The 16,010-nt window shown below is 41.8% G+C and overlaps 1 protein-coding gene across 14 annotated transcripts in view; it reads right to left on the bottom strand.

Moving 5' to 3' along the window:
* LOC107032905 (leucine-rich repeat-containing protein 37A) overlaps positions 1 to 16,010 on the bottom strand; it is a 39,370-nt gene that overhangs the window by 20,004 nt on the left and 3,356 nt on the right. For 4 of the 14 annotated variants that reach the window (XM_072940611.1, XM_072940608.1, XM_072940602.1 and 1 more), the window contains 8 exons: positions 15,499 to 15,602; positions 13,348 to 13,618; positions 12,881 to 12,971; positions 10,402 to 12,268; positions 7,997 to 8,068; positions 5,622 to 5,693; positions 2,664 to 2,735; positions 1,986 to 2,066 (listed from right to left, as the gene is read on the bottom strand). In XM_072940611.1, coding sequence (XP_072796712.1) covers positions 1,986 to 2,066; positions 2,664 to 2,735; positions 5,622 to 5,693; positions 7,997 to 8,068; positions 10,402 to 12,268; positions 12,881 to 12,971; positions 13,348 to 13,563 — 2,471 coding nt within the window. In that variant the 5' untranslated portion in view covers positions 13,564 to 13,618; positions 15,499 to 15,602. The other 10 variants (XM_072940603.1, XM_072940606.1, XM_072940614.1 and 7 more) reach the window with 10 other exon arrangements.

Genomic DNA, 16,010 nt, shown 5'->3' with positions numbered 1-16,010 from the left:
AGAAACCATCTGAGTTATAATTATGTGAAACCCACCCAGGCTTTGTGGGTCTTGAGCCTCACCTACTTTGGAAAAATCCTGTCTAATAAAAACATGCAAAGTTATGAACACAAAAATCACTAGTACCCATCCCAAGACCTTGGAAGGGACCTAGGTAAGTGGGGAGCCCTACAGCTTCAGCTTCATTTAATTGATGATAAATCCACCTCAGCTGGGGCCCTTTTCCAGACTTAATTAATGCAGGGATAAATATTATTTGAACTTATAAACACCTCAGTAATGTAATAGGCAACAAAATGACAACTCAAGGGGTGGCACATTCTAGACTTTCTACATTTGGCACAAAACAAAGGAGGAGCCCAGCCCCCAACAAACACTTACTGTATCCTCACAATCTTTTGAAAGTAACTGTGAATGAATTTTAGGAAAGCAATATTAATTTATTTCCAACACCAGCTCTGATTCTTTCATTAACTTTTTCTGCCACTTCAGATGAACACAGAAATTCAAGAAGATCAGGCTCATGCCTCTTGCATGACCATCCTTTCTAACCCACCACTCATTTTCTGCTTCCTTGCTTCCCTACGTGGCTACCTTGCTGCAGAGATGCTAGCATGGCTCTCATAAGTTTTACCATCAATTTTCTTCCAGTATGAAAGTTTCTTGGGGACAAAATCTTTGGCCTATTCTTCTTTGTAACCCCAGCACTTAGTGAAGTGCAGACACACAGTGCACATGGCACTCAGTGAATGTTTTCCAATAAATTCAGTCATTTTTATCGACTGTGATTCCACAATTCTTTTTCCCCTGGCTCGCCTACATAACCATAAGGAAACTTAGATCCTTATAAGAGACTATTGGTGTTATAAAATGTTTAGGAAAGGTCATGAGTTTAAGACATGGTACTAATGCTACTAAAACCTCTTGGCGGAGGGACCTAACAAGCCCACGCTCCGGTGCACTGGCAAGAGAAAAACTGACCCTCCATTCTCTTTCCACAAGTTAGGCACCAGCAAGCTAATGAAGCGGGGAGGGAGGCTGCCACTGGTGGGCATCTGCAGAACTGTCAGTCCAGCTCCAGACGCACCCTCGACACCTTCATTAACCCAAAGTGAACTTTGTGAAACTGGATTTCTGAACCACAACACAAATAGGAGACTCTTTTCCAAAGCCTGATTTAGAGGAGGCTCTTCACCTTGAGTCTAAAATCCCCTTCAGGCCACTGAACCTACCTGCTGTCATCTGCTTGTGACATGGAGAAATCACAGAATTTTCAAGGTTCTGAAAAACCCACGCTTCTTATTAGAAGTAGTCAGAAAAGAAAGTATAGAGAATTCAGCTATAGCAAGGTATCTTCTTTATATTGTTCACATTACAGCTTAACACAAACATCCATCCCTCAAAGGTTCCTATTGGCCACAGATCATTCACCTCAGACTAATATAGACTTTTTGAAAAATAATGTTTTGGGTAGTTGGGAAGAGAGGTGGGTGTTCAGGAATTCTTTCCGCTTTACCATTTAAAAGAAGCTGATACTTGAGAAGGCACCCATGCCTGTTGCTCCCTGAAGAATTTTGGGCTAAACTGAGTTCTTTGCAGCTCTGTGCTGCATACATTTTAAGTAGTTAGGAATTTTGCACATGAGCAGGAATTAAATTCAAAAGTGTAATTTCAAGTACTATTTGCATATTGGAGCAACAACAATGGGATTCCGTGACAATGCTAATTTGAGTGTTTCTGTTGGGTGCCTTTTATTTTATTGCTCGTGCCAAACATCAGTACTAGGGAAAGCAAAGTGTTCCATGTATGAGTTAGACAAGTCTCATGGCCTCTTTGTACCTTAGTTTTCTCATTAAAAAAAAAAGAAAAAAAAAGAATGGATTTCAAGACATATTTTCTGGAATCCACAGTGAGCTTACACCCAGATAACCAATTACCAATAACCAAAACATAGTTTTTTACATGTATTCATCTATTTCACTTACATCATCTGTAAAAACTGCATTCCATGCCAGGCCTGGAACGTTCCAAAGCTCAGATCTACTATTAAATTACAACCAAGATTGCTACAAAAAAGAAAAAAAAAAAAAAAGACACAAGCCAAAGAAGAAGAAAAAAAATTCTATCAGAACTTTATCCTTTGGCAGTAATTGTAATTTATATGCAATGAAACATGATCTCATTATCCTTTCAATACACTAAAGAAATCTCAGTGTGGAAAATAGTTGCTTGTGAGTTATAGTTTCATGATTATATGCATGGTGCATGAGATACAGAATGGTAAATCCTCAATAAATATTTGCGATAAGTGATCCTTTCTTCTCTAGCAAAGGGCAGTACTACTGACATTTTGGGCCGGACAACTCTTTGTTGTGGGGGGCTGTCTAGCACCCTGTAGGGGGTTTAGCAGCATCTCTGGCCTCTGTCCACCAGATGGCAGCAGCATACCTACAGTTCTGATAACCAAAAATGTGTCCAGACATTGCCAAATGTCATCTGAGTGCAAATCTTTGCGAGAGACAAAAAGGATTAGCTACATAATTCTAGTAGATTTCTAAACTAAATTTTTAATGTTTCCAAATCAGTAGCAAATTAATTTTTTATAATCATATTTATAATTTTATAAAAGTTCCCAACATAATGAAGTTATAATTGTAACTTACACAAACTCCAGAAAAGGTAGTGATTCAAATGTACCGCGTTCAATAAACTTTATTTTATTGCAAGATAAATCTCTAGGAAAAGGAAAAGGAAAATATTACCTCAATTACCTACTAGATATCTAATTAGTAGGAATAACTACTAGAGGTTAGAAGAAGAATAATGAATAAGCAGCTTCTATATAACATCTAAACCTTATGAATTGTTATTCAAACCTTCCAAAGCCCCAAACCTGCCCTCACCTATCTTAAGAGTCTCACTTTCGTTATGTTCACTAATAAAACATACACCTATATAGATGTTGGTAGATTTTGGAGGTAATGTTTCCTCAGAGCAGAATTGATTAGATAACCATTTGTGGTCTCAACAAATTCTGCATTATAAACTCAAAGTTTCTAACCTCCATATATAATTATAATGTTTAATGTGAAAATGAATACTCTATTTACACACCTCCCATTTTAATTCTGCTTTTCTATGCCAATTCAATACCAGAAGAAATAAAAGATAGCCTTTCACATGACTTGAAAGGAACTGCTCCTCTTACTAATGTCTAATTTGAACTAATTCAGTGTTATATCAAAATATTGACTTTTATTTGAAACACCCACTCTTGACTATAGCTAGCTATCTTATTTCCACTGATTCTTAGTCTTCCCTTTCTCCTGGGGGGGGGGGGTGGTGGTGGTGCAAGTGTCTTCTGACTGGTGTTTGCACCTCTAGTCTCTTCCTTTCTCAGCCATCCTCTACAGTCACCAGATTAACTCTCCAGATGTGGTTCTCAAATACCAGCATCACTTGTGAACTTACTGAAGAAATGCTCAGCTCTACTCTGGACCAACTGAATCAGCAACTGTGGGGCATAACTTGTGCTTTAACAAGCCCTCCAAGTGACTGATTCTGCTGCAGGCTCGAGTCTGTCCGAGAGCACTGCTGTGGGAACGGGGCAGCCTGGCGTGTTACCCTCGGCGTGGCCTTCAAAGCCCTAGATGGTCCTAATCTCCTACTCTTCCTACTTGTACTCTGCAGGTTCTCAAAGCAGGCTTCCTGTGCTTTGCCTCTCTCCTACCTTCTTTTTGCAAATGTACTCTTCCCAAGATGTCTGTCTGATGACACACAGTGGCCCTTAAAAGTCCTATTCAAACAACGCTGCTGTAACATTTTCCCTGATCCAGTTTGGAGTCTTTCTTCCCTCTTCTGAGCTCCAAAACCAACTTAGAGCTCTCATTGCCCCTCTCCACTTCTTTTTTTCTTATATAGCTGTTTTTGCAGCCCATTTCCTCTGAGTATAAACTCCTTGAATGTATGGACTAGACGGGCTCATGTGCATTGTCTATCATGGTTAAAGCCAATGTGTGGACACAAAGCGAAATCAGATATTTTTAAAATAAACAATTAGCTGGGGAGTGAACAGGAGGAAGAAAACGACTGTTTTAGAAGAAACACTCCCTTTTCTACACCTCTCCAGCACTCTGTCATCCACTTAGTGTTTCTGTATAACGGTTTGAGCTTATGTTTTTTTTCCCCCCTGTAAGATCAGGATTTCCTAGAAGGAACTGTTTTACCTATCTTTGTGTTTACAACACTAGGCACACTGCTCAGCATATTCTTTTTTACTGATTGACTTTTTTTAAATGAGTGAGAATAACTTATGCTAACATGAAATAATCTGCTAAGAGGGTATTTCATAGTAGAAATAATTAATGGCCCAATCCACTGTGCAGTTATCTCATTTATTTTTCTCCACACTGTGTTTCTAAGGTTTGGAGCCCAGATGACAGAGGGACCCAGGAAGACTAATACAAAAGTGGTTGCCCCTTAAGGCTTGGATGGTTTGATAGTTAAAAGGACTATTTTTAGGGTCATGTGAGGCTCCTTATACCCACTTCCCTTAGCCTTCTATATTTGCAAGAAGAATCTCTTTGCTAAAGAGCATCATTAGTTAGCTTAGTAAGGATTAATGACATACACAGCTCTGGATGCCATGGACAAAGGATAAAAATTGATCTTTTATAGCAGAGAACACAGTATCTCCTTATCTCTAAGTTAACAAAAATACTATGCAAGCATTTCTTTCCTTGTACAATGAAAATGCAGACTTTTTCATTTTGTAACTAGTGAAGTTAGGGACATTTCTAATATGCTTATTTGGTGTAAACAGTTGTAACTATACCACTTTAACCATCATCTTAAACATTTTTAATATTGGTGTAACAATTCCTGCATTGAATCCTTAACAACAGTCTGTTCTCTTGGTAACTTGAAATGTTCTGGACAATACTGTTTACATAAATCATCTACTTTAATATTTAATATTTAAATGTGAATTTAATTTAGATGAAAATTATGAGTTAATGGCATTCATATTAATGTAAGTGTTCTATATTTTCTGGTCCTGTAGGTGACAATCTGAGCTTTACTTTAATTCCTCTCATTCTACTAAAGCACCTTTTTCACACCTTTTCTGTGAAGGCCACACAGTGAGTACGTGAGGCTGTGCAGGCCACACACAGTCTCTGCCGTGTGTTTTCCTTTGTTTTTTTCCTCCGTTTTCCCACTTACAGCCCTTTAAACATCGTCCTTAACTTGGGTGCTGTGCAAATACAGATCATGGGATGGATCTGATCCGTGGGCCATAAACTAAATGTAAGTGGATGGTATATGAACACTTACATAATAAGGTTCATATGGGTGTCTATAGTTGCTCAGACCACATTACCACTTTTCCTCTACAACTAAAAGGTATTTTTTTTATCTATATCTTGTCTATATAAATTTAAAAATTAAAAATGAATAAGAGGTATTTGATGCTAGAGATGGGCTGGGACCCTACAGACTTAGAGAATTATAGAATTTTATTGCTAAAAAAAAACTAGAGGTTATTTAATTTAAACCCCTTAATTACTTTATCGATAATATAACTAAGAACTCATAAATAAATGATTAACTAATTAACTTACAAATACCGGAGGACTAGCAAGCCTTTAAATGAATCCTTACGTAACTCAGTCAAAGAATTATCTCTGAGAATTCTGAAAAACGAAAAGGGTATTTTTGGATCAAAATGCAAAACAATTACAATTATTTACTACATAGGACTAACTCATATATGTAGGGGAAACCTGGGTAACGGTGCCACCTAAATACCCTAACTGTTATTTTAGACATGGTGTTCTCCACTCCGGTTTCATTTAATCATTTCTTCTCACATCTACCTTTGTGTCCATCTCTTTCCATCTCACGCACACACACAAGCACGCACGCACGCACGCACACGCACACCCCTATCCACTCTTCCTCACCAAATCATGTATTTAATGCCTACTCTTCAGATCACAAGTCCTTGGTTAGAACCGAACTCTGGGCAGCACTGATGCTGCAGAGCTGCCATGCCTTTCTCGCTTTTCCCAAACTGTATCAGGAAGTCCCAGACAGAGTATATTAGGGCTGGAAATGAAGACATTTGATTTTTTTTCCCCACTGAAATTTTTTTTCAAAATTAAAATATACGTAAAATATACATACCTGTTCACTTTAATAATTAGAAATCCCCATGTAACACCATTCACGTCAAGAAAGAACACAGCCAGCGCCCCCGGAGCCCCCGCTGTGCTCCTTTCCAACTGCAGCCCTCTCCCTAGAGGGAACCACTACCCTGACTTTAATACTACTTCCCTTCCTTTTCAAATGTAGTTCTGCCTTTTATACATCAGCCACAAAGAATATAATTTATTCTTGCTTCTTGAATTTTATGTGAGTGGAATGATTTATGTATTATTCTCTATGTTCTTTCATTCAACAATATTTTGTAAATTTATTTTATTCTTGCATGTAGCATGTAGTGCTGCATGTCTAGCAGCATGTGGCTACTGAGTACTTGAGTGGCTAATGTGCCTAAGGAGTTGAATTCTAATTTAATTTACTTATTTTTAAAATTAAAATGTAAAAACTGATACTCAATGTAATTATCGGAAAACTTTAAGTGTGTTTGCAACAATTTGGGTATGTGATACAACTTTTCAACTGCAAATTTTAACAAATCTAAATACAAATAAAATTTAGCAACAAAATTGAGATTTCAAAGAGTTAGTACGGACAAAAACTATGGAGACTCTCTCATTAATTTTTATACAGATTACAGGTAGATATGACAATACTTTGGATATTTTTGAAGACTTAATACAAAAAGATGTAGAATATCTTCTCAACAATGCAATTTGGAAGTTATATTTATGATTTGTCTATTCAAGCTGAATAATACAAACTGCCATGAAAAATGCCAGTTAACTGCTTTGAATATAGCCTTCCCCCTAAAATCATTATCTTCTTTAACCTGACTTATCTACAAATCAATTTAAAAAAATAGAAAAATGAGTAAAGGACAGACAATTCGGAGATGAAATACAAATGCTCAGCACACATATAAAGATATTTAAATTCACAGGTACTCAGGAAAATTCAAATTCAGATGGAAGCCCTTTTATTCACCCTTCAGATCAGCCCAAAAGATGGAGACTATCCAGCAGTGGAAGGGTGTGGGGAAACAAAGGCCGTCAGGGAGTGCTGACTGGAGTGTAAACTGGCACAACTTGCTTGAGGGCAATTAGAAGTTTGTCTCTACATAGTCTTCACCCCAACAATCCCATTTCTACATATCTATTCTACAGAAATACCTGACAGGTTCACAAAGATGCGTGCACAAGGATGTTCATTGCAGCAGTCTTTGTAACAAGAAAACTGGAAATAATCTAAACACCTTTCAATACGGGCATTATTAAACTGATGCATCCATACTATGGAATATTATGCAGGAGTTTAAATAAATGGGGCAACCCTCTATGTACTGGGAGGGAAAGAAATCTAAGATGTATCATGACATTAAAGAATCATGTTGCAAGATTTTATCACTTAAGGAAAAAGATATAATGAAGTCACACAACTAACTTATTTTGTTATCTGTAAATATGTATGTAGTCAAATACATGGAAAAGAGTCTGGAAGGACTGTTTTACTAAACTCCAAATTGTGTGGGTGGGGGATTAAGGCACAAGAAGGGTTTTCACTACACATGTTATTTCATTCTTCTATATGGAGAATATAATCATGTATTATTGGTATAATGGAAAATAAGTTTAAGTTGGTTCTTGCTTATTTGAATGAGGGCCTGCCAAGTTTAATTTTTTAAATAAAAACAGAATTTCAATCAATAGTTTGGTTTGGAATGTGAAGGGGGAAATACCTTTTAACACAGCTGTTGACCTCGGAATTCTGGACCAAGAAGAATCTGACAAGGCAGTCAGTGTTTTGTATGCATATTTGGAGAGAATATACTCACAGTTTCTCCGTCCAGCGGTAAGGCTTCCAGGTATTCTCATCGACGTAAGAAATTGAGTTTCCTCGGAAATCTCTGTGAAGAAACACAGTTCATATCCTTAAATAGGTAGGGAGAGAATGAGCAGAATAAGTGAGAGAATCATGGCAACATTGTGGGGAATACTCAATGCAGAAAAGACCAGCTTTCTAACTCCCACAGCTTCTCAGCTTCTTAGTGGACACAATTCCTAAAGATACAATAAAGATATAATGTGACACCACTGGCACAAGCAATGAGGCATCTCCTCAGAACCTGAACTTCCTATCCGTCCAATTTCTTGGATATATATTGCCAAATGTTTTGAATGTAAGTCTTTTTTCTCCCAAAGTCACTTATGTGTCTAAAATGACTCCTACAAATCAATGATAAAAATGGCAGAAATGTATCATGAGCAGCGAGTAAAGAAATCTTATGCCAGGTAACACCAAAGCTTTGGCTCAGTGCTCTCTAAATCTCTCCAGGTATTGGAAGGGCAAGGGCAGTTAGAAATTAGAGACTAAGATGGAAATATCTCTCAGACATATTGCATAAAGAAAAGCACAGGTCACTGAGCAAGGAGTAAAGTTATTACCTTCTTAGGGGAAAAAATGCAAAGGAAAGAGACTGGAAGGAAGGACACACATCCAAATAGTAACATAGTTATCTTATGGGTGGGAGGGAGGGTGGGGAGAGAATGTCACATTTTAGCCTGTATACTTCTATGACATTTTCTTTTAAACAGTGAGAATGCATCCATGACTTACACATTTAAAAGAAGCTGTTAAGTGCTTGAGGTTCAGTTTCAACCACTAACTGTGGATGGCTTTGAATCTTTACCTTTAGCTTTGTCCTCTTCCCTCAGCCACAACGATTTAGTTTATATGCACAATTTTCAGGGGGATCAGAAATAAGTCAAAACAGATACCTGTCTGCCCACCTGCCTACGGGACATTTCCACTCAAACATAAGCCTTCTGGTTGCTTTATGTTCATCAATAAAACTGAATCCATTTCCCTCAAACTGGCTCTCCTTCCCAACTGTATTTCCACCTGTTGTACCACCATCATTCTCCTCATCAACATATTTTTCTCTCCTGTACCCCTCATCCCCTGACTCTAGGCAGTTACTGAACCTTGTCAGTTTTCCCTTTGTCGTGCTCTCAGGATTTCCTTCTCCTCCCGTCACAACCATGCTAATTCAGCCTGCTCTCACTCTCCTCCTAGGTTTTGCTACAGCATTCTGTTTGGTCTCCCTGAATCCAACCTTCCTCTCTAGATCACACTACAGATGGAATCTAAAATAAGCTTCATGTTTTCATCATTTCTCTCTTTACCTTGAAAACTTTCAATGGCTGCCCACATCTTATACCATATTTTTCAAATCCCTATTTGTAACAGTCAAGGTTTTTCATAGGATATCTTTCATTGGTGCTTAACCCAGTACTTCACAGCTAGACTGATCTCTTAAATCCTGGTGATTCCTGCAGCCACACCTTTCCCTAGACTATACTCTCTATTTTTAATCTAACAAATCATAGCCAGTCTTTAAGTTCCAGCGACAGTTTTAGCTTATCCATGCAGTTTCCCCTGACCTCCACACCCCAGTGATTCCAGGTTCTGGTTAATTTCAGCACCTCTCTGTATCTGTTAATACTCAATTACACATCACCTCCCTTTTAAGGCATGTTCTCATTCCTCCCACCTATCACTGGGATGTTCTGGAGACAATGCCATACTTCTGTGGCTCCCACAGTACTTAGCCCTGGGTTGGGCATAAAATGGGTGCTATACATAGAAATACTGAGGGCAAAGATGAGTAATCAATATAACTGAGGGACTGAATAAAAATAATGGCTAACACTCAGATATATGCTAGGCACTGATATAAGAGCTTTACATGTATTAACTCATCTAAATCTCACAATAATCCTACAAGACGGTGACTATGATAATCCCCACTATCCAGATGAGGAAACTGAGTCACAAAGCTAATAAACGGCAGACCTGGATTCACACCCAGGTAGTCTGACTCCAGAATCTCTACTCTTAACCACTTTGTTGTATTAACACCAATGGGATGGGGAGAGGGACATGTTGCTGTAACGAGGATGGAGCAAAAATGGGACAAGAGAAGATGTTAAGAAATTAAACAATGGAGTAAAAAATGGAGAAGGAAAAAGAGTAGGGGCAGTTATAAGTAAAAGACTGGAGAAGAAGAAGCAATAGTAAGAAGGCGAATGAAGATAAGAAATTGCTTTTAAGAGAAACAAAAGGTAAAAACAGCAGCCAGTGTGAGCTAGGGAGATGAGGAAGACCCAGGAAGACCTCAAAGAAAGGCTGCCAGGTCAGGCAGGAGGCAGAGAACAAACGAGGAAAAGCAGTTCTTACAGGATGGTGAAGGTGCCGTTGTAGTTGCTGGGCTGCGGCACGGGCACGGTCTGGAGCCTCTCCTCTGGGCTGAGACCAGTGCAGGACAAGCTCTCATTACTGCAGATGCAGAGCCCACAGATGTTCACACTTGTGGGAGCGCTCTGTTTCAGTTGCTCCTTTTCTGAGGTGTATGGTACAGAATGCACCATCGAAGGCTCAGCTGAAGCAGGTGTCTTCAGTGACCCTGGGTGCCGAGTTATGGTATCTCCCTGACCTACAGGTGGAACTGTGACTCGAGTCAGGTCTGGGTGTGCAAGTGCCACCTCAGGAGGAGGAGCTGTAGTCTTCCGGAGGACTGTAGCATGTTGAGCCTCCACAGCAGGTTCTGAAGTCATGGTTAGCTCCAGGTCTACGTGATGAGGTGTGACGCTGGACGGTGTTGTGTGCTGACCTTGACCCTTACTTGAAGTTGGAATGGTCACCTCCTGATGGGGTAGATATTCAATAACAACCTCCTTTGGTGGCTCTGGAGGCTGAGTTGGGGTCTCCTGCTTGGTTGGAGAAGGTCGAGCCTCTGTATCAGGTTCTGGACTTAGTGAAAGTTCCAGATCCAGAGGTTGAACTGTGAACTCAGTCATGGCTGGATGCTGAGCCAGCACCTGCTCTGCCTGTGGAGGTGTCACCTCAATGTATGTTGGATGAGATGTCATCTGCTGCAGGGCTGCAGAGTGTCCAGCCTCTGTAAGAGGCCCTGGAGTCATGGTAAGCCCCAGGTCCAAAGGTTTATCAGTGACACTGGGCGAGCTGGAATGCTGAGCTTGATTCTGTCCTGGTGTTCCAACTGTCATCTCAACCTCCTTAGGTGGCTCTGGAGGTTGAGCCGGGGCTTCCTCCTGGACCGAAGAAAGCCCCACCCCCTCAGGGGGACCTGTAGTGTGAGCTGTGGCCTCTTGTTGTCCTGGGAAAGATTCAACCTTCCCAGGGTGCTCCGGAGATGGAGAAAGAGGCTTAGACTGGATTTGAGAAAATTCAGCCTGCTCGGGGGAAACAGGAAAATGAGCAGAGCCCTCCTGCTGCTCTGGAGAACTTTCAGCCTCCTTAGCAGGCTCTGGAGTGACCGTAAGTTCCAAGTCCACAGGTTTAAGTGTAACACTTGACAGGTTGGAGTGAGCTGGATACTTACTTCCAGGTCGAGCTGCTGCCTCATCACTCGCTGGAAACTGAGGTGCATTCTCACCAGGGAACCCCAGAACTTGCGCTGGGGCCTCTTGCTGGAGTGGGGCAGAGTCATACTCAGGGCGCTCTGCAGGCTGAGCCTGGGCCTCCTGAGTGAATGGAGGAGGTTCCGCCTCCTCAGGATGCTCTGCAGGCTGAGCCTGGGCCTCCTGAGGGAATAGAGGAGGTTCCACCTCCTCAGGATGCTCTGCAGGCTGAGCCTGGGCCTCCTGCTCAAGTGAAGGTTGCACCTCCTCGGGGCTCTCTGGAGGCTGAGACGCAGCTTCCTCTTGGACAGGAGAAGGTTCCACCTCCTCAGGGCTCTCTGGAGGCTGAGGCAGGGCCTCCTGCTGGGCTGTGGTAAAGTCGCCTTCCTTAGCAGGCTCTGGAGTGACCGTAAGTTCCAAATCCACCGGTTTAAGTGTAACACTGGATGGGTTGAAGTGAGCTGGATACTTACTTCCAGGTCGAGCTGCTGCCTCCTCACTCGCTGGAAACTGAGGTACAGTCTCACCAGGGAACCCTGAAACTTGCGCTGGGGCCTCTTGCTGGAGTGGGGCAGAGTCATACTCAGGGTGCTCTGCAGGCTGAGCCTGGGCCTCCTGAGGGAATGGAGGAGGTTCCGACTCCTCAGGATGCTCTGCAGGCTGAGAGGGGGCCTCCTGCGGAACTGGAGAAGTTTCAACCACATTAGTGACCTCTGGAGTTATAGTAAGTGCTAGATCCACAGGGTTAACAGTGACACTGTGCAGGGCTGACTGCTGAGCTTCATTCTCATTGGGACCATTTACCTCATGAGGCCTTAATTGTTCAGCTAAAACCTCCTGAAGCCCTCCCTCCCCCAGAGGGACGGCAGCGCCTACTTCCTCAGGGCCCTCTGAAGGCTGAGACAGAGCCCCCTGCTGAAGTGGAGGTGGTTCTGTCTCTCCAGTGGCCTCTGGACGCTGAGCCTGGGCCTCTACCTGGGGCAGAAAAGAGTCAACCGTCTCAGGGGTCTGTGGATTTTGAGCAGGACCCTCTTGCTGGGGTGGAGACTCAACCTCCTGAGTGGGCTCTGGACGCTGAGCCTGGGCCTCCTGCAGGGATGAGGACATTTCAGCCTCCTCAGGGGGCTCTGGAGGCTGATCTGGGCTTCCCAGAAGATCCAAAGGTAGATCTATATCTACAGCTTTGATCTTATTACCTTTAGGTCGAGACAGAGCTGGGGCCTGATTCTGATCCCAGCCTAGCACTGGAACCTCCTCTGGGAGCTTTTGATGCTGGGTTAGCTTGTCATTCTCACCTTGACGTGGAACAGCAATATCCTGATATGGCCCTGCAGGCAGGTCTCCATTTGACTCCACGTCCGGGTACAGAAGCGAAGTCTCAGACTCCTGTGTGAAAGAATTAAAGTCCCCTGATTGTGAGTTGGGGGTCTGCTGGACAGAGCCCAGGGACCACCTCAGGGGCCATACCTGGACCAGAAGCCAGAGTGGCTGCCAAGCAAAGAGCTGCAGCAACCAAAAATACTGGGGAAACATAACACAAAGACGATTCGGGCACAGTGACACAGGCTAGTAGGAAACGGGCCAGGCACACTGAACAGACACCGAAGCGAAATGCCAGCTTGGCTACACGTGCGCCCCTCTCCTGCCTCATGCCCCACCCTGTAGTGACACCTCTTTTATTAGGTCAGAGTGGACATGCAACCACAGTCAGGCTTTTTCCCAGGGTCCAAGCCATCCTGCCCCCAGCAAAGGTGACTCTTACCTCCTGCCAGGCCCTCTCCAACCTCAGCCTGGCCTCCCGCACAACGAGGCAGGATTTGGGCTGCATACCAGAGTGGCCCCAGACTCCAGCAGTGCAGGGGTGGGGGTGAGGTGGTGCAGAGCTTCCCAAGGAAGTCACAGGGCCCGGCCTCCTGGGAGACTCAGAAGTGCTAGCCCAGTTCTGGGCATCTGAACTCCTCCTCCTCAAAGCTGACATCTGAGAGACATTCTTCCTCCCCTTGGCCACACTGCTTCCAAGAAAAGTAGCTGACCTACAAAACGAGCACCAGTTAGGGCGGCGGGAGGGGAATACACCTTACAGTTAGATATTCTAAAATGTTGCCATGTCCTCTGAACTCTCAGCATCCATGTCTGATTATAAAATTCACCACTCTATTATTAGGGGTTACCACTGAATCAGTGATGACTCCAAAGTTTCTGCAGGAAGGGTTTTGGAGTAGGTGAGCAATTCACTCTGAGAAAGAGTGTTGGAAACCAAGCGAACAGCCCTTTACATTAGCATGGGAAAATTTCCCCATCTCACCTTGTCTCAGCACAGCCATTAGTCTAGAAACAATTACAATGCCCCTTTCCAGAGGTCTACCCTGTGTGCACACACGGAGAAGACACCTAGAATGTTAAAGTCAGCATGATGGGGGGAAGTATAGCTCTGTGGTTAGTGTGTACCTAGCACGCACAAGGTCCTGGATTCAATCCCAGTACCTCCATTAAAAATAGTGGGGAAAGGGGTGGGAAGGGATAAACTGGGCATTGGAGACTTGCAGATACTAACTACTATAAATAAAATAGATGAACAAGTTTATACTGTATAGCACAGGGAACGATATTCAGTATCTTCTAGTAACTTATGGTTAAAGAATAAGAAAACAAATCTATGTATGTTCCTATATGACTGTGTATTGTGCTGTACACCAGAAATTGACACACATTGTAAACTGACTATACTTCAATAAAAATAATTTTTAAGAAATAGAATATATGTAAATAAATAAATAAAAACTTGATTACCTCCTCCCTCTCAAAAAATAAAGTCAGCATGTTAAATAATTTTCTTGAAATACTGCAAATAGCACCCACTTTACTTCCTTCACAGCCCTTATAATCATCTCTCTAATTTTAGTCCTTTTTAATTGTCTGGCACACCCTCTGGCCACTAAACTCCATGGAGAAGGCGCTTCAGATTTCTCCCAGCGTTAAGAACATGATGGTTTTTAAATGGAATTGATTCCAAGATTGGCCAATGAGGAATGGGTCTGTTGTTATAATCGGCTTTCTTAAAATTTTAGCATCGATACTGAATCCCTTCCTCTCACATTTCACAAGAAGCTAGACTTCTTAAAGCACAAACATGAATATGTTTCAAGTGTCCCTGATTTAAACTGAATTGAAAATAATTTGGTATAAATTGAATTAAAATAATTATCTTGTGCAGAAGAAACTTCAAATACTTTTCCAGAACGTAACCATCTTCTCTTTCTCTACTTTGTTCCCTTCGTAACAAACTTGGCAATGCTGGGTGAGTTACATAATTAGAAATCTAGCTGCACAGGAAGTTCTCAATGACAAGAAACACATTTTTACTCCTTAAAAAAATCTTACATGCAGTACATTAATATTTTCTTTTAGAAATTACTTTGACAACTTAATCCCTAATTCAGGACATCCATATAATTAATTTATACAAAGGTTTTTGAGTAAAATACTTCACATAAAATATATATGAGATGCTGAGATTTGGTAACAACACACCTTATTTGAAAGGCATTCATAGTTTCAAATGCTGCAGCATAAACCCACTTTAGGCCATAGTTACTTGGTTCCTAAATGCTTGGGATTCTGCTTGAGGGGAGTTTTAAAAGACCTGTGTCTTCTCCTGTGTCCACAACTGTAGAATCACACTGATGGCCCTCAGTTCTGCTCCCCAAATTTCAAACAAGGGGTTAGAGCCAAGGGTAAGGACAACCAAGAAAGCCTTAGAGTGGGGAGGATATAGTTCAAGTGGCAGAGAACATGCTTACCAAGCACGAGGTCCTGGGTTCTACCCCCAGCACCTCCTCTAAAAACAAGTAAATAAATGAGTAAACCTAATTACTGCCCTCGTCAAAAAAAAAAAAAAAAAAAAAAGTCTTACCTAAAACCACAACCAGCAGTTTCTGGAATGCATCTGTCATAGCCTTTTGAATAGCAAGCTTCCGGGTTATCTTCCTTTTCATAAGGTATGATAATGTAATGGCCCTAAATCCAAGAAAAACAAAGACTTAAAATGCCTATCTGAATAACTGATTTTTGTCATACTTTTAAAAAGAAAAGTGCATCTATGATTCTTAGATCACTATCGCAGCAACTAAGGGCAGGCATAACACACACATGTGGCTGAATGGCTCTGTTGTAGATATATCCTGGCAGGACAGCTTTTTACCACCCAGATCGATTCTGGAAGTTCCTGAAGTGCTAGACAGGAGATGCAAGCCAAGAATGTGGCACACATCTCACATCAGATTTCAAATGGACAAGCTGAAGCTACACTCCTGCTCTCCCGTGCATAAACGGCTGGAATTGTACACAGAGACAGATTTGGTGGTGGTGCAGATAGTCTGGCCTCTCCCAGAGCATCAGCCACTCAGGTGGATTGTGGAGCCTCCT

This window comes from Vicugna pacos, chromosome 16 (genome assembly GCF_048564905.1).
Source record: "Vicugna pacos chromosome 16, VicPac4, whole genome shotgun sequence".
NCBI lineage: Eukaryota > Metazoa > Chordata > Mammalia > Artiodactyla > Camelidae > Vicugna > Vicugna pacos.
The sequence above is the reverse complement of the archived record's forward strand: the minus strand, read 5'-3'. Positions and strand labels throughout refer to the sequence as shown.